At 42.2% G+C, this 17,965-nt stretch overlaps 1 protein-coding gene across 6 annotated transcripts in view; it reads left to right on the top strand.

The window, feature by feature from the left end:
- Positions 1–17,965, top strand: part of PHC3 (polyhomeotic homolog 3) — a 1,318,531-nt gene that overhangs the window by 1,116,656 nt on the left and 183,910 nt on the right. For all 6 annotated transcript variants that reach the window (XM_044070066.1, XM_044070067.1, XM_044070069.1 and 3 more), the window contains one exon: positions 17,223–17,469. In XM_044070066.1, the coding sequence (XP_043926001.1) occupies positions 17,223–17,469 (247 nt within the window). The remainder of the gene's footprint in view (positions 1–17,222; positions 17,470–17,965) is intronic.

The following is a 17,965-nucleotide window of genomic DNA, read 5'->3' on the forward strand; positions in this document are numbered from 1 at the left end:
GCAAGCCGTCCCTAGCGAAGCATCGTGGCTTATCGAGCATGTCATCCCAGGCTGACAGGCATTGGATCCCCTTTGAATGACACCAATACTTAAGTCAATTGTTGAAATTGATCATCTTGTCTTCATATTGTGGCATCATTCTTGGCGAGGGTAAGATGCTGCTCAAGGTCAGGGTCATACCAGCCTGGGCTACATGCTCAGAGAGCTCCTCTGTGTCTCTTTTCATGTAGTCCAGGGAGGTACATCTCAGGTCATTCACACCAACATGGACAATGACTGAGTCATATTTGTACTTGCCTTGGAGTGACCTGAGTGCTTGTGTTATGTGGCGGATCCTAGCGCCCGACAGGCAGCTCACCGTGACCTTCTCCTTGTTCAGCCTGGTGAGCGGGACGTCAGTGTGCCTGACGATAGAATCACCTATTACAATATCAGGTGTGTTGCTTAGCCTTAAGGGCTGTGACTGTTCGGCACACTGGCTTTGTGAGCTATGTGTTGCACGTGTTTTGTTTTGGGGTAGAGGTTGCTTGGGTGTCTGCTTTAGAGGTCTCTGCTGCTTAGGCAGATTTTTATTTAGAGCCTCCGAGTATGTTTTTGTGGGTTTATGTGTTTGGTTTGCTGTCGTGGTAGGTCTATGTGAGACTGGAATTGTAGTGAGTGTGGTTTCCTTCTCCTCCTGACTGGTTACGTCAGTACTGAGTTGAGAGAGCTTATCCTCCAGTTTGGCTATATGGTTGCATCTCTCACATGTGTTGGAATTTGTTGGGAGGAGGAGAGGGTTGTCTGTGTACATGAGGCAGTTGTAACATTGCCTCAAGATTCCCAGATTCACCAGCTGGACCGGAGAGGAGGTTGACAACTGACCTTTGTACATGCTAGAATAGTATTGGGAATTCCTTTATAATTGAAAAAAGGGACAATGGGGAACAAGGTACTCAAGGGGAGTTTGTGAGTGTGTAGTGCTTTTAATTTTTTAGTGCTGACTTATATAATTGCTTTAGTGAGCAAGTGCCAGGTAACTTAAATGCAATGTGTTACAGGTAACTTAAATGCAAAAATGACAAACAGTAACTTTCTTTCAAGTGAAACAAGGAAATAAGTACAGTAAGCAATGCAGGTATCACTAGGGATCCACAGAAGCGCCGAAAAGCCGCGTTTTAGGTGGAATTAGCGTTTCAGGGAAATAACAAGCAAACAAACAAGCATACAAACAAAGCTAGATTCAGCAGGCCTGGATCTAGTCTATGTTACAGCAAACAAGGTGTACCAATTTCAGTAAGAAACAGTTCAAATATGCAGGAAGTATAAGCCTTTAACCAGAAATTCCCAGCTCAGAAGGGCAGAGTCCAGCCTCTCCTCCCACAAGAGTGCAGACCACGAACCTTCTTAATGTAAAATAACAGGCCTGAAGCCCAAGTGCTTAAACCAGAACTAATACACTTTTAGAATAACAGACACTGAGCCCTCAGTCAGCAGTTCCCAACTTAGAAGGATGTAAGCTACCTGTCCTGCCACCACAGTGCTGGCCACAAACCTTCCTAATGTAAAACAACTGGTCTGAAGCCCAAGTGCTTAATCCAAAAGTCTTAGAGTGATAGCTACACTTTAATCAAGTTACTACCAAACAGTAATAAATACAGTTGAATACTTTAAAGAATGCCTGGATTAGTGCTCAAGTTATACAAACAAAGCTAGATTCAGCAGGCCTGGATCTAGTCTATGCTACAGCAAACAAGGTGTACCAATTTCAGTAAGAAGCAGTTCAAATATGCAAGCACTATAAGCCTTTAACCAGAAATTCCCAGCTCAGAAGGGTAGAGTCCAGCCTCTCCTCCCACAAGAGTGCTTTATGCTCCTAGTTATAGATAAAACAAGAATTAATGAAAAATGGGTGATATTAGGAATAAAACAGAAGTCAGTGAAACTAGATGGATAATAAGCAGATAGTGGCAGAGGTTTAAATGATAGTCACTATTAGAGCAGTTTTGAAGGCAAGACCCCTATACAGACTGTGAGTTATATTGCTGCATATTTTTGATTATATTTTTGTTATATTAAATATAAAAATTCCAAAAATATATGGATATTTTATATTTATGCACTGGATGTAGGTTTTAGATTTGCTTTTAGTATGTGTACATTTATTCTTAAGAAAGCTCTTCTCTTACATGGATAGTTTCATAACATTTTTATGACAGAGTCTCTTTAAATGTTAATTGTTTTTATTCATGAATTAAGAAAGGGCATTTGTATTTAAGAATGGGGTTTGTATGATGAGTCATCATCTGATAAAGCAGTTAGTTCAGCTGTGAAAGCGCTCACTTGTATTCTTGGAATAAAATACTTTTATTACTAAACTGAATTTGGCACCATCATCTTGTTCTGCTCTTTGGATGATTGTTGGACTGGTAACTATGTGCAGATCATTAATATGGTGTGTTTTATTTATTTTTTTCTGTGTGGAATATATACAGTATAGTGTGATATAGACCAGCATTATCAGTAAATTGTCCTATCTCCCACATTGGTGTTTCACACCATACACGTCAATAACATGTAGGTCTCTCAGTTATTTAAATAGGAACATAAATTTGAAATTATGAATAATAAATGGCAAACAAATATTCATTTCTCAACTGTAGGACATCCTAGACTAACAATCTTGCTGTCATTTTGCTAATAACTCCTTGCCCTTTTTAATACTGCTTATTATTAGCTAGTCAGACAGTTAGTTGAAGAAGCCAGCCCCCAAAATGTTCTGGACGCCATAAGGGGGTATGAGTGTGAACTAGAAGTATACAAAAAGGTGTTTTAGGCTTGAATGAGTTTTAGAAGGACCAGAAACTGACTGAATTCTTGAACCATTGTCACTTTGATCAGCTGGAGTGGTATCCTACCAAAAAGGAATGGTTTCTGGATATGGTACTTACCAAACAGGAGTTAGTCAAGAATGTCTAGGTAAAGGTACCATTATCTAACAGTGATCAGGTCAGTCTGGGGCTTAGAACTGGGAGAAATTAAAAACAGAAAGGCTAAGACAGTAGCGTGGGATTATAGGAGAATGGGTAGGGTGACGTTTGAGGAGGGACACAAATGAGTTAGGGGACTGGGGACAAATTGAGAGTGTAGAACTATGGGAATGATTCAGAGATGCAGTACTCTGGTCTGTGGTTAAGGGTATGAAGAAGAAGCAAAAAGATTTTGGCCTGGCTACACAGGAAATTGTAACTAGTGATTAGAGTAAAATACGAGATATTTAAAAGATGGAAGGAAGGGGATGGGAGGTGGAAGAAATTCAATGTAAAGAAGCAAATTGAAGGGCAGCAAAGGAGGTAAAAAACAGCAACAACACAAGCCGAAAGGGAGTTAAAAATAGGATCAAGAAAGTGATCTGGGTAGGTCCACCAAATTCTCCCAGATACTTAAGTCTGGTCTGCACCGATAATTCCATGGGTATAAACCATACACTGAGTTTTGCTCTCCCCATCAAAGTCATGCATGGTATTAAGCAGATTCTGCACAAAAACTGGAACATTATCACCAGTAATAAGGAGCTCTCTAATATTTTGGGTTTCCAGCCCACTTTTTTTTTTTATAAAAAAAAAAAAAAAAAAAAAAAAAAACAGAACTCTCTGCATCGCTTTTGAAGGATGGGATCCAACATTGTTTACACTGTCGAACTATTTACAATTATCCCAGGCAGCAGGTTGCTTTCCCTGTGGTGACTGTGTGGCTTGCCCCTACATTCTCCAATGTGATCAATGCACATTCCAGCATAACAATTTTTCTGTGAGATGTAAAAACAGGTTTAATTATAACAGTACTTAAGTGGTTTATGTAGGCATTTGTGACGCTTGTTCGTATTTTTACATTGGCAAATCTGAAAGGAGATTGGCGGACTGGATTAAAGAACGCAATGCAGCTGTTAGACACCTAGATTTGTGTAATGCACTGAGAAAACATAGTGTGTGTTGTGACAATCTTGTAGCATTTCATTTTTTTGTTTTGGACCAAGTACTACCACTTTTGGTGATTGTAATACTCTTCTTGAGGTAATTGAACTAAAGTGACATCTGCTCGTAGATGCAAAGTTTCCACCTGGCTTGAATGAAAACCTTAACATTAAATGTGCCTTGAGGTGGTGTAGGTGGACTATTACCTTCCCCCTCCATAAGGCTATTTAGCTTTTTCTCTCCACTAAGCATCACTTCCCTTTGACCAGACAGTTTATGTTTTGCTAGCTGGTTGAAATACAGCTAAAGTCTTTATACTGGGCTGCATTCCTTGCCTGATATTTGATTTCATTTTTTAAAGTGAAATTTTCATTTTGTAGAGTGATTCACCTTTTTTTTACTGTATCTATTGGAATGTACTTATTCCTAGATGCAGAGTTTTCACCTGGCTTTAATGACAGCCTTAACATTATCTGTTCCTTGAGGTGGTGTAGGTGAACCATCCCCCCCCCCCCAATAAGGCTATTAAGCTCTTTCACTTCCCTAAGCTCCACTCCCTCCTGACCAGATAGATCCCTTACATTTTCCTTAGCTTTTTGAAAACAAATAAGGTTTTCCTATTGGGTTGCATTCCTTGCTCGACATTTGATTTCATCTTTTAAGTGTGAGTGACAGTTTTTACTGTATTTATTGAATTGTACTTTTCAGTTTTCTCATTTCTGATGAAGTTCTTATAATTAAAGAATGAGAGCACTCAAATACACTTGTTCCACATGCTTCTTTCACCTAGATAATTTATGAAGTTTGTTTTGTTAAAGCAATCAAAATCTTTAGATATATAGCAGAAAGAAGAAAACAGCAGGACGGACCCAACCAGGCTGAGCAAAGATGGGAAAGAGATGTGGATGACTGGGAGAAAACATAGGCACCAAGTAAATATTTTACTACAGTTTTTTTTAGAGCGGGCCATTGTAGGTCAGAGGGAAGGAGGACAGAGTCAGCCACTGCACAGGAAAATCAGACTACTCTTTCAAATGTTTTTTGGAATTGGAAAGGAGATTTTTAATGAACATCCCATGGTTTAAGTTCTGCACATTGTATACATGGTTCTTGGACGATGTCTTTATTTGTTGGAATGGTCCGAGAGAAGAGATCCCCCTATTTTTAGAATATTTTAATGGCACAACCAGTTTTTTAAAGTTCACACGAGGTTAACAGTGAACAAATAGCGTATTTGGATGTCTTATTGAAGAAAGAGTGTCATTTGTAGCACAAATTCATAGGAAAGCAACCTATTCTAACAGCTTTCTGCATTTTGATAGTGCACACCCATTTAAACAAAAAAGAGGGGTAGTGAAGGGCCAATTTGTAAGGGCAGCCCAGATGGTTAGTCTGTTCAATAACTTCTTAGATGAGTGTGACCATCTGAAAGCTATGTTTTGCAATAGGCGTTACCTGTTATGGCTCCTTAATGAAATCATGATTGAGGTGGTCAACAAAAGAGAAAGAGTTTTTTTAAACTCTTGTTAGCTCACCATGAGGTTATTCCTGCCCAGGGCATGCCTCCTATTGATGGCTGTTTGGTTAATTGAGTAGGAACTGACTTGACCCAATCCAATGTTGAACAGAATTCAAATTTTAAATGTGCTTTTATTACCACTTTTTACAGTAACAGTAAGGATGTGTTGGATATTTTATTAAAAAATCGGGCTATATTGCTTAATGATAGGGATATCAGAGAATGTGTTGGAACTAAATCAAATATTGTTTTTAAGAGAGGGATGAACCTAAAGTGCATTTTAGAGTCTAACAGAAATGTACATGCAGGGTCTATGAAAAAATGTGGTCCTGTGCTCAGTGTAGTTTTGTGATGGAAGTTCACGAATTCTTGGTGAATGGTTTTTAAATACAGGTGAATAAGAAGGTGTACTGTCATACTGAAAGAGTTGTTTATTGTGCAGTGTGTAACTCATGTGAATGTTTCTATATCGGAAAGTCTGAGAGGAAATTTAAAAACAGAATTTATGAGCATTTAAGGGATATCAGACTTGGGAAAGCCACAAATACCTTAAGTAAACACTGCACAGGAAAATCAGACCACGCTTTCAAAATTTTCATTGTGGACACTGTTGATTTGGATAAAAGAGGTGGCCCATGGGGGCTGCTTTTGGAAAAGAAAGTACTAATTTGGCAGGTCCGCCTAAATGCAGGGCAATGGCTAGGATTAAAAGATTCACTCTCCATTGCTTGCCTGTTAAAACTAAAGGCAATGGAAAAGTAATATATATATATACATATATATATATATATATATATATATATATATATATATATATATATAAAAGATGTCAAAAATATTTATATATATTTTATATATACTTTCATTTTATATAAACACAATTTTATAGATTTTATTCATTTTGTGTGTATTTGTATTTATATTTATTTACAGGAATTTTGCACTTAATGACAGTTAAATGCTGGTTTTAAAGGGTGTCTTTTTAAGAATATTTTTATGATTGCATTTCATGAATATTTATGAGTTCAGGGAGGTCCTTTTTAGTCAGTGTGATGGGATTGGTTTATCACTTAATTAATGCTCTTGCAGAATGTAGTTAATAGTGTTATTATGGATTTCTTCTTATCTGATGAAGTTGAGAAGGTTATTGACAAAAGCGCTTATCTATTTGTTATTTTGGTTTAATAAAAAGTGTTTTTACTGCTCCTAAAGTGTTTTGTGGTCATTTACTAAAAGGATTTACTTGAGCTGCTGAAGTGTGTGGTTCCAGGAGTGCTGACTTTGCTTTTTTACAAGGAAACTTAAATTATTAATGGTTGGAAGGCCTTTGATCTTTCCACAAAAGAGAAAAACTGGAGGAATTAAGACTAGGATCATGACTGAAGAAATGAGTTGTTTAGTTAAAAGGTAGGACACAGAGGGTTGTACTAGAAGGGACAGAGTCAAGAATAAGGAACGTGAATAGTGGAGTACAGGAGTTAGTACTGGCTGCAGCACTGCTCTCTGTGTTAATTCTAGACACATTTGAGGGAAGAGAGAACATGATCAGCCTTTTTGCCACTGACCAGGAATGGCCTTTGGTCAACTGGTGCCCTAGGTAAAAGGTCTCCACAGAGCCCCCACCAACACCATCCTGTGCCCCCATCCTGATCTACCTACACCATCCAGATTACTGGAAAAGCGCCCCTGCTAGAGCTGAGCCCTAGGCGGCCACCTAGTAGGCCTATGCCTAAGGCCGACTATGCCACTGACACACAGATAGAGGCAGCAGTGTGAGATGGAGGTTCATAGGTAGGTACTAGGCTATTGGCCCTAGGGCCTATACAAGCCTAGCCAAAAAATGTACCCTGGCTTTTGCCACCCAAGAAAATTATTTTCCAGTGCCCCTGTTGAGCAGAACCACAGAAGTGATCCTCGGGGTGAATTTCCCATCCAGTCATTAAGATTTTTCTTGAAGAGTGGTAATGAGGAGCTCTGTTTGACATAGATAGGTAGTCAGTTCCAGAGTATGGGAAGCCTCTGGGACAGGAATCTATCCCTCCAGCATGTTCTGTTTATTGTGGTGACAAGGTTTAGGTCCCTAGAGCGTGTAGCTTGGAGGGATTGGGATTTCTTTAAGTGGAGCATGTCCAACAGCTCTGGGTTTGACATAGCTTTGTATGTTAGGCAGAGATCGCTCCTGAGTAGGCGATATGCGATGGAGTAAAGCTATAGTTTTTTGAGACGGTCTGCATAGGGCATCTGTTTGAGGCCAGTAATCCTCTTTGTGAGGTATTTCTGTGGTCTTTCCAGTTGTTGTAGATGTCTTGTGAGGTACATACCAAAAGGGGCATTGTACTCTATAATGGGTCTAATGAGTGATGAGTAGGGGGGAACAATGACCTCTTTTTTTCTGGATGAGAATCCTTTTGTGATGAGATGAGCCACGTAGAAGGATTTCCTGACCACTGTGGCGATGTGATTATCAAAGGAGAGACTACTGTCCACCTGTGTCCCAAGGTCTCTTATCACATTTTCGGCATTAAGTAGACTATCAGCTATGTGGTAGTTCATAGGTACAGAGTTTTTGCCAAAGGGGATGAAAATACACTTTTTGGCATTGAGCTTCAGGCCATGGCTTTGACACCAGGTATCTGTCTCAGTGAGGCCCTTTTGTAGTTTGTACACATCGTTAGGAGTTTCGTTTATGGCTCCAAGTTTGCAGTCATCTGCAAACTTTGTTAGCCAAAGACCTTCTGTGTTGGCCTGCACTTCAGAGAAGTAGATACCAAACAGGAGAGGATCCAGGACTGAACCCTGTGGTACTCCACTTGTCACTGGTGTGATGCCGGATTTGGAATCCACTACTTTCACAGTGTGGGTTCTGTCCATGAGCCAGTTGGCAACCTATCTTGTGACATAGGGATTTATACCTAGTTTAGTGAGCTTATCTATAATTCCAAAGTGGGGGATGGTGTTGAAAGCCTTGGCGAGATCTAGATAAGCTGTGTGAACCATTTTACCCTCATCTATGGCTTTGGTGACTGCTTCAAAGAAGTCAATCAGGTTTAGGAGACATGATCTGCCTTTTACAAATCCAAACTGGGTAGGGTCCAGAGTTTGGAGATTACCAATGTCTGTGTTTATGAATTCCACGATGATACATTCCATGGCCTTGCAGACCAGGCTCATCAGGCTAATGGGGCGGTAGTTCCCGGGGTCCATAGTGGCTCCCCCTTTGTGGAGTGGGATAACTGTCGTGGTGCGCCATTCAGTGGGTACAAAGCTGGAGGTGAGGCTAAGATTGAACATGGTACTTATGTAGGGTGCCAGTTCATTCTGTAGTTCATGTAGAACGCAGCCTGGGATATTGTCAGGTTCCATAGATGCTGTGTTCTTGGCTTTGGAGAGTGTATTTTTTTACCTGTGCAGCCATGATTATAGGAACTTTGCATTCTTCCGGTATAGAGATGGGCCTTCTAGGGGGTGAGAGGGGTTAAAGTTAGCACTGAACCTATCTGTTAGGATGTTGGCAATATCAGTTGGTTCTGTATATTTAGTGCCATTGTGCTGTAACTCAGAGCAGATCTGATTGTCCCCATTTAGATTCTTGACATAGCTGTAGAATGCTTTGTGGTTGTCTTTAGAGTCAGTGGCAATTTTGTTTTTGTAACTAGCTTTGGAGGATTTTATGAGGGATCTCAGCTTCTTACTGAGGTTGACCAGGGAGTTCCTCCAGTCATGGGATTTTACTCTTTTTTGCAACAGTTTCTTTCTTCTGTTGTGGAATTTGTTTATGGCAGAGGACCACCAGATTGGCTTCCTTTTTTTGGGGGATAACATCTTGGTTCTATTAGGGATAGCATGATCTATGCACTCGTGTAAGTGCTTATAAAGTGCATTTGTGTAGGATTCGGCAGTCATACCTCTATTGTCCGTCTGCATGGGTGTCATGAAGTTTGCCACTTCTTTCTTAAGAAGTGTGAAGTTGGCTTGGAGAAGTTTTTTACGATGGTTTCCCTAATTGGGGCTGGGGGTGGGATGTGGATGTCTAGGCTGATTAGCTTGTGGTTGGATCTGACCAATGAGAAATTGACCTTTGGTGTGGAACACCGGTTTCCTGTGTTGGTAATGACCAGGTCTAGGATACTGCTGCCCCTGGTGGGGTGTGAATAAGCTGATCCAAGGCGTTGGAATTTATGAATTCTAGAAAATGTTGAGCAAAAGAGTTGGTACATGAGTAGTTTTCCCAGTTAATGGTGGGGTAGTTGAAATCGCCCATTATTAGGGTGTTGGGTAACACTTTCCAGTGTATCAAGAAATGAGGAGTGTGAATCCTGGGGCATGGTGGGGGGGGGGTCTGTAGCAAGCTACAATTTGGATTGCGGTCTTGCCCAGAGTTAGTTGCACTTGGATAATCTCGGATGCATTATGCTGTGCAACTAGCCTGGAGGTGTGGATATCCTTAATGAGTATGGACACGCCTCCGCCTTTAGTGCTTCTTTCTGGGTTAGGTGGCCGAAAGGTGTGATATGAATTGAAGCCTGGTAATGCAGGTGTGCTCTCTGGAGCTTTGACCCAAGTCTCTGTCACTGCACAGATGTCAATGTTCTCCATTTTAAGGAGTGCCTCGAGTGAGTGCATTTTGAGGTTTAGATTTCTAGCATTGAGTAGCATTACCCTCAGATTTTGCTTGCTTGTACCTGTTACGGCAGTGAATTTGTCATTTGAACCTTGCCTAAAAAAGGCACTATAGGGGTGGCAAGAGCCTTAGCCAGTATCTGGAATCCTAAGGGCGACAGGTGCAGGCCATCTCTGGCAAAGCATCGTGGACTGTCTATCATGTCGTCCCAGGCAGACAAATACTGGATCCCCTTAGAATGACACCAGAAGCTTAGCCAATTGTTGAAGTCAGTCATTTTGTCCTTGTACTGTGGTATCATTCTGGGTGATGGCAGGATGCTACTCAGGGTTAGAGTCATACCTGCCTGGGATACAAGATCAGAGAGCTCCTCCATGTCTCTTTTCATGTAGTCCAGGGAGGTACGTCTCAGGTCATTCACACCAACATGGACAATGACAGTGTCATATTTGTACTTATTGTGGAGTGACCTGAGTGCATGCGTTATGTGGCGGATCCTGGCACCTGACAGGCAGCTGACAGTGACTTTCTCCTTGTTTAGTCTAGTGAGTGGAACATCAGTGTGCCTGATTATAGAGTCACCTATGACTACAGTGTTGGGTACGTTGTTATGCCTTATGGGCTGTGGTTGAGTGGCACACTGAGTTTGTGGGCTATGTGTCATTTGGGTTGTGTTGGGGGGTGGAGTTTGCTTGCGTTTGTGCTTTGGATGTCTCTGATGCTTGGGCAGGTTTTTATTGAGAGCCTCCACGAATATAGGTGTGTGTTTTGTGTTTCTATGTGTGTGTTTTGGTGGTGTAGGGTTTGAGGGACTATGTGATGAGTGTGGTGTGGTGCAAGTTTTTACCTTCTCCTCTTGACTGTCTGGTGCAGTCTTGGGTGAAGAGAGCTTTGCTTCCAGTTTGGCTATATAAGTGCATCTCTCACAGGGTAGGAGGAGAGGGTTGTCTGTGTACATGAGGCAATTGCTGCATTGCCCCAAGATGCCTAGATTCATCAGGTAGACAGGAGAAATCACTGGGAGCTGACCCTTAGACATGCTTGGATAAGTGCTTATTTATTAAGTACTAAAAACAACTGTTTCCAGTAGACAAGTGAGGAAAGTTGAGTGCTGTAGTAATTTGCAGCTTATGTAGTGCTTACAATGAGTTCTGAACAAGTGCTGAGTTCAAAGAAACAGATTTGAGTGCTGAAACTAGAAAACTGGCTAGTTATAAGAAACAAAACTAAGCTAGAAGGCTTCCCTCCAACACAGAAGGGCTTGGGGGCTCAGAAGCCTACAAACAGTCTAGACCACTTAACAGGAAAGGCAGGAAACAAGCTTAATTTTTTTTTTTTTGTTAGAAGAATTTAAGGGAGGATTTGGAAAGGCTGATCAAGTGTGCTCCCAGTGTGAAGTGGGAGGTCTAATCACTTGAGTCAACATTTTGAAAAACATTGATTTGAACAAAAACAGCTAATCATAAGGCTCACTTTTATACATTTAAAGCATTTTTATCTAGGAGTGCTTCACTTCCCATTAACCCTGGGATTGGAGGAAGGGCTGTTGGTCTCCCTACAATCTCTGCTAGTTATCTATACTAATTGCAGGATTGCTGGAAGCTATATCGAATCCTTGATATATGCTTATGTTCATAGGTTCATAGGTTCATAGGTTTATACTAGGCTATCTGCCCTAAGGCATTTATAAGCCTAGCCCAAAGTTTTGTGGCTTACGCCACCCCTTATATGAAAAAATACTGTGCCCATTAGTTTGATGTGCCTCTGTCCAGCAGTGACACAGAGATGATTCCCGGGGTAAACCTACGATCTCCCATCCACAGGTCAAGATTTCTCTTGAACAGAGCCAGCGAGGTGCTCTGCCTCACATGGACTGGGATTTTATTCCACAGCATAGGGAGTCTCTGAGTGATAAATCTATCCCTCCAGCACGTCCTATTTATATCCGTGCTAAGGTTTAAGTCGCTTGCTCTAGTGGTTTTGGTGGATTTGGATTTTTTGAGGTGGAGCATGTCCATTAATTCGGGTTGGACATGGCCTTGTATGTCAGGCACATGTCACCTCTGAGCAGACGGTATGCGACTGAATAGAGCTGGAGTTTCTTCAATCTGGCAGCATATGACAGATTTTGGAGTCCCTTTATCCTTTTGGTGAGGAACTTTTGGGGTCTCTCCAATTGCTGCAGATGTCGGGTGAGATACATCCCGAATGGGGCATTGTACTCGATCATTGGTCTGATAAGTGAAGAGTACAGGGGAACAATGACCTCACTAGATCTGGATGTGAATCCCTTCATGATCAGGTGGGCAATGTAGAAGGTCTTTCTAACCACTTTAGCAACGTGAGTGTCAAAAGAAAGGCCACTGTCAACCTGGGTCCCCAGGTCCCTGATAACCTCTTCTGTGCTTAGTGGATTGCCACCTATATGGTAGCTTGGGGTTACCTTGTTTTTCCCGAAGGGTATGACTATACATTTTTTGGCATTTAACTTCAGGCCATGGGTCTGGCACCAGCTATCTGTTTCCGTGAGTCCCTTCTGAAGGATATCCGTGTCCGATGCACTTTCCACTATGGCGCCCAGTTTGCAGTCGTCTGCAAACTTTGTCAGCCAAAGTCCTCCCATGTTGGCCTGTACTTCTGAGAAGTAAATGCCGAACAATAGGGGGCCAAGGACCGAGCCCTGTGGGACACCACTTGTGACCGGCTTGGAGTCTGACATAGCGCCAGCAACTCTAACCCTGTGGGTTCTGTCCTTAAGCCAGTTTGCAACCCATCTTGTGACATATAGGTTTACATTTAAGCTGGTAAGTTTTTCTACAATACCCGAGTGGGGTATTGTGTCGAAAGCCTTTGCAAGGTCAAGGTAGGCTGTATGGACTGCCTTTCCTCATCAATGGCCTTGGTGACTGTTTCAAGAAGTCGACCAAGTTCAAAAGGCATGATCTGCCCTTGACGGCCAAACTGGGTCGGGTCCAATGTCTGCAAGTCCCCTATATCTTTGTTTATGAGCTCCATTATGATCCTCTCCATAGCTTTGCAGACTAGACTTGTTAAGCTTATGGGGCGGTAATTACCAGGGTCCGTAGAGGCACCGCCTTTGTGGAGTGGGACCACAGTTGCCGTACGCCACTCCTTGGGCACGTATCCTGTGGTAAGGCTGAGATTAAACAGCTGCCTTATGTGCGGGTGTAATTCCTCATTTAGCTCGTGTAGCACACAGCCGGGGACACCATCCGGTCCCATTGATGCTGTGTTTTTAGCTTTAGAGAGAGAGCAGCTTTCACCTGCGCATTTGAGATGTTTGGGAGGCTACACTCCGCTGGGATAGTTATCTCTCCTTTAGGGGGGGAGAGGGGGGTGAAGTTTGCACTGAACCTGTCTGCTAGTATGTTGGCAATGTCTGTGGGTTCAGTGATTTTTGTATCATTTTGGACTAATTCTGAGCATATCTGGGAGTTTCCACCCAGGTTCCTAACATAGCTGAAAAAGGCCTTGTGATTGTCCTTTGAATCCATGGCAATTTTTCTCTCAAAATTGGCCTTAGTTGATTTTATGAGTGCTCGTATTTTTTTTACTAATAATGATCAGGGGTGACTTCCCTTTTATGGATTTTGTTCTATCATGTAATAGCTTTCTCCTCTTATTGTAAAGTTTGTTAATGGCTGGGGTCCAGCAGACTGGACGTTTGCCCTTTGTGGAAAGATTCTTGGTTTTATTTGGGATTGCCTGATCCATGCATTCCTGGAGGTGTTCATAGAAGGCATTTGTAAGGGCTTCCGCAGCTTGGGTTGTGGTTTCCACTGGCTCAGGGGCCTTGAAGGATACCACACCAGTCTTGAGTAGTGTGAAGTTTACTTTCGAGAAGTTCTTCACTGTGGTCTTTTTTGTTTGGGGTTGGGGCGGGATGTGGATTTCCAGTGAGATTAGTTTATGATCAGATCTCACCAATGAGGGATATACTTCCGGTGTGGAGCATTTTGTCCCCATGTTTGTGATAATGAGATCTAGTATATTTTCTCCTCTCATGGGAACAGTGACTAGCTGTTCCATGGCATTTGAATTTATGAACTCCAGGAACCATTGGGCTAGAAAGTTAGGGCTTGAGTAATGTTCCCAGTCTATATTCGGGTAGTTGAAGTCACCCAATATGATGGTGTTTGGAGATACATTTATACCCTCCAGTGTCTTCAGGAAGGCTGTGTGGGGTTCCTGAGTTTGAGAGGGTGGCCTGTAGCATGCTACAATTTGTAGAGCAGTTTTGCCTATGGTTAGTTGCACCTGGATATTTTCCGAAGCTTCGTGCGTTGCCACCAACCTGGAGGTTGTGGGTATCCTTTATGAATATGGATACACCCCCTCCTTTTGTGGTGTGGTCCGGGTTTTGGGGCCGGAACGCATGATATGAGGTAAAACCTAATAGTGCCGGGGTGCTCTCAGGAGCCTTGAACCAGGTTTCAGTTACAGCACAGACATCGATGTTCTCCATACTGAGAAGGGCCTCGAGTGCGTGCATTTTGAGATTTAGACTTCTGGCATTGAGCAGCATTACCCTCAGTTTCTTCCCATTTTTGTTTTCTAGGGTGGTAGGTTTAGAATTTGAGCCTTGCCTAAAAAAGGCACTATGGGGGTGGCAAGAGCCTTAGCCAATATCTGGAATCCCAGGGGTGACAGGTGCAAGCCGTCCCTTGCAAAGCAGCGTGGCTTGTCAAGCATGTCATCCCAGGCAGACAGACACTGGATCCCCTTTGAATGACACCAGACATTAAGCCAATTGTTAAAGCTGATCATCTTGTCTCTATATTGTGGCATCATTCTTGGTGAAGGAAGGATACTGCTCAGGTTCAGGATCATACCTGCCTGGGCTACATAATCAGAGAGCTCCTCTATGTCTCTTTTCATGTAGTCCAGGGAGATATGTCTCAGGTCGTTCACACCAGCATGGACAATGACTGTGTCATATTTGTACTTGCCGTGGAGTGACCCGAGTGCTTGTGTTATGTGGCGGATTCTAGCGCCCGATAGGCAGCTTACTGTGACCCTCTCCTTGTTCAGCCTGGTGAGTGGGACGTCAGTGTGTCTGACTATGGAGTCACCTATGACAAGTATGTTTGGTGTTGTATTTGGCCTTAAGGGCTGTGACTGCTTTTCACACTGATTTTGTGGTTTATGTGTTGCTTGTGGGGTGTCTTGAGGTAGCAGTTGTTTGGGTGTCTGCTTTGAAGGCCTCTGCTGTTTAGGTAAATTTTTACTCAGAGCCTCCGAGTATGTCTTTGTGTGTTTATGTGTTTGATTTAGTGGTGTGGTAGCATTATGTGAGGCTGGTTTTGTGGTGTGTGTAGTTGCCTTCTCCTCCTGTCTGGTCTTGCCAGTCCTCAGTTGAGAGAACTCAGCCTCCAGTTTGGCTAAATAGCTGCATCTCTCGCAAGTATTTGTGTTATGTGGGAGGAGGAGAGGGTTGTCTGTGTACATGAGGCAATTGTAACATTGCCTCAATATTCCCATATTCACCAACTGGACAGGAGAGGACGCCATTAAATGCATCATTCACAGTCATTGAACTACCACTCATGGATGTAAAATAAAATACCCAAACTAAGAAATTTACTAGATGGTCCCCTGCACTGTCCATTCCCCTCATGTCTAAATATATTACTTCAAGTTATGGAACAGTGGGGATTAGTGCAGGGAACCTAAAGCCACTGTTATGCACTGTCACAGAATACTGCAAACTCAATCATTAAGAAAGCAAATTTATTGCAAGGAGCAAGCCCTCTTCACTCCCACATGTGAGGAGCTGGGCCCTCCAGCCTCACTTCTTTAAATAAACCGATTGTAAGATCAAATAGCAGTGGGGATAGGTGCAAACTTTCTTTCTGCTGCTGTTACCCATTCTTGATAAATTAATGCAGTGTTGAATTTTTTTCCAAGGAAATATGCTGTGAGGTAAGAATCAGACAGCTGATTTTCAGATTGCTCTTCCATAGAGTAGGGGAGCATACTTTGAGATATTCCTGCCTCAGACTTAGTGTAGATTTGCACTTTATTTCTGCTGTTCAGAAGATTGCAAGCATGGTTCTCAAAATTTCAACACATGCCCAGGCAAGTCGATCATCATATGGCAAGTCAGGTTCGTTGCATACAAAGACAAAATACTGCACATATGCCACAGCAGTCCTGGTGTTAAGTATCAGTTGGGGAGAGTAGAACTGATGGCAAAACAGCAGGAGAAGGAGCTGAGGGTGTTGATTGCATGTGGACTGAACTACCAGGATCAGAGTGAGAAGGTAGTTGCTGCAATTGTCAGAATGCAGGGGTATATCCTGTGTGTGTGTGTGGGTGGGGGTAGACTTTTGCAACAAAGTTGTAATGCTCACATTGTACTGGTTCAAGGTCAGACCAAACCATGAATGCTGTGTTCTGTTCTTGGAGGCTTCATGAAGGGAGAGTTCTAAGGCTACTGGAAGGAATCCAGAGGAAAGCCATCAGAAATGTGAATGGCATAAAAGGAAATGATATGATTAGAGAAGAGTGAAGCTAAAGCTCTCTTCTCCTTAGACCAGAAGAGACATGGTGGACATAATGTTTGTACACATTATCATGTCAGAGAGAGAGGGGGGAGTTGTCTTGAACAGGAAGGGAGAGGCGGAGAAGCACAGGTATCAAACTGTAGAAACCAACTACCTCCCGGGATGTGTGAAAGAACTTCTTCATGGAGAGGGTTATGGTCCCATGGAGTGGACTACCAGAGTGGGTGGTGGAGTAGAAATCTGCTGAGGTATATTCTGGTGGGCTTGCAACAGGTGGAAAGGAGATGAGAGAGTAGCTTTGAAAAGAGGGAAGGTAAACTACTAAAGAGTCAGTACCTATAGTATAGTGCCTCGTTGATACTTATGAATACATTTAAAGGACAGAGTAGACAACTTTTGCTGTCAGTCATAGTGCTGCATACTTATAGAGACAGAGATAGTGTAGTTATATTCTGTATGTAATAATTCCAGGAAAAGAAGGCTTAGAATTCTCATGGTGTTTTCCTTAATACACAGATCTGAATACTCTTAAAGTTTAACAAGCAATATGAAAATGCATGAACTTTGCCGCAAAAGTACCTTGCTTTTTCTTCATTTTCTAGATATCTGGCACATATTCTTCAGTTGAGGAAGGATCAGCAGCACACAGTCAACTACTTGGTGAGGATTCTGTACCTGCTGGTATGGTGACACGCCTACAGCGGCAGAGTGAAAGAGAGCGAGAGCGAGAAATGCAGGAGCTAAGAATAAGGGAAGTCACAGAAAATACTGAGATTCTGCAGGTAGTGCAGTCTGACCCAACCCTCTGGACAGTCGATGAAGTGTGGGCCTTTATTCACTCTCTGCCAGGTAACTCTGTTTTGCACAGTGTTAAGATATCTAATTCCTCATGTATAACAGTTGCCCAAGACATATGTTTTCTTAGGAATTAGATTAAGTTTCTTTTTATTGAACTGCTGTCATCAAAGTGCTGTATTCCTGCCTTATCCTCTTGCTTTGTAATTCATTCATCAGAGCATGTTCTTCACTTGGCAAAAGACAGTTGATTGTTTGTTTTTCAAAAACTGGACAAATAAGTGAAAAACCTCTGCATTTTTCTCTGGTTGGCCCCAACATCACTAACTGACAAAATTTCAGGTAATTTCATCATAGCTGCAGATTTACAAAAGACCTTTGCATGTTCTTGACATTCCAATGGTAAGTGATGCTGGGTAGTGTATTACATTAGAATCTGTGTAGTGCTTCAGAAGATTCTCCAGAAGTATTGCAAGGCTTATTATGTCCATGTTACTGGGGATTTATTGTAAGAACTTTTGCTGCACTGCTTCACTAGAGTCTTCAAGGC

This window comes from Protopterus annectens, chromosome 4.part1, assembly GCF_019279795.1.
Source record: "Protopterus annectens isolate FY-2018-M chromosome 4.part1, PAN1.0, whole genome shotgun sequence".
In the NCBI taxonomy this organism is placed as follows: domain Eukaryota; kingdom Metazoa; phylum Chordata; order Ceratodontiformes; family Protopteridae; genus Protopterus; species Protopterus annectens.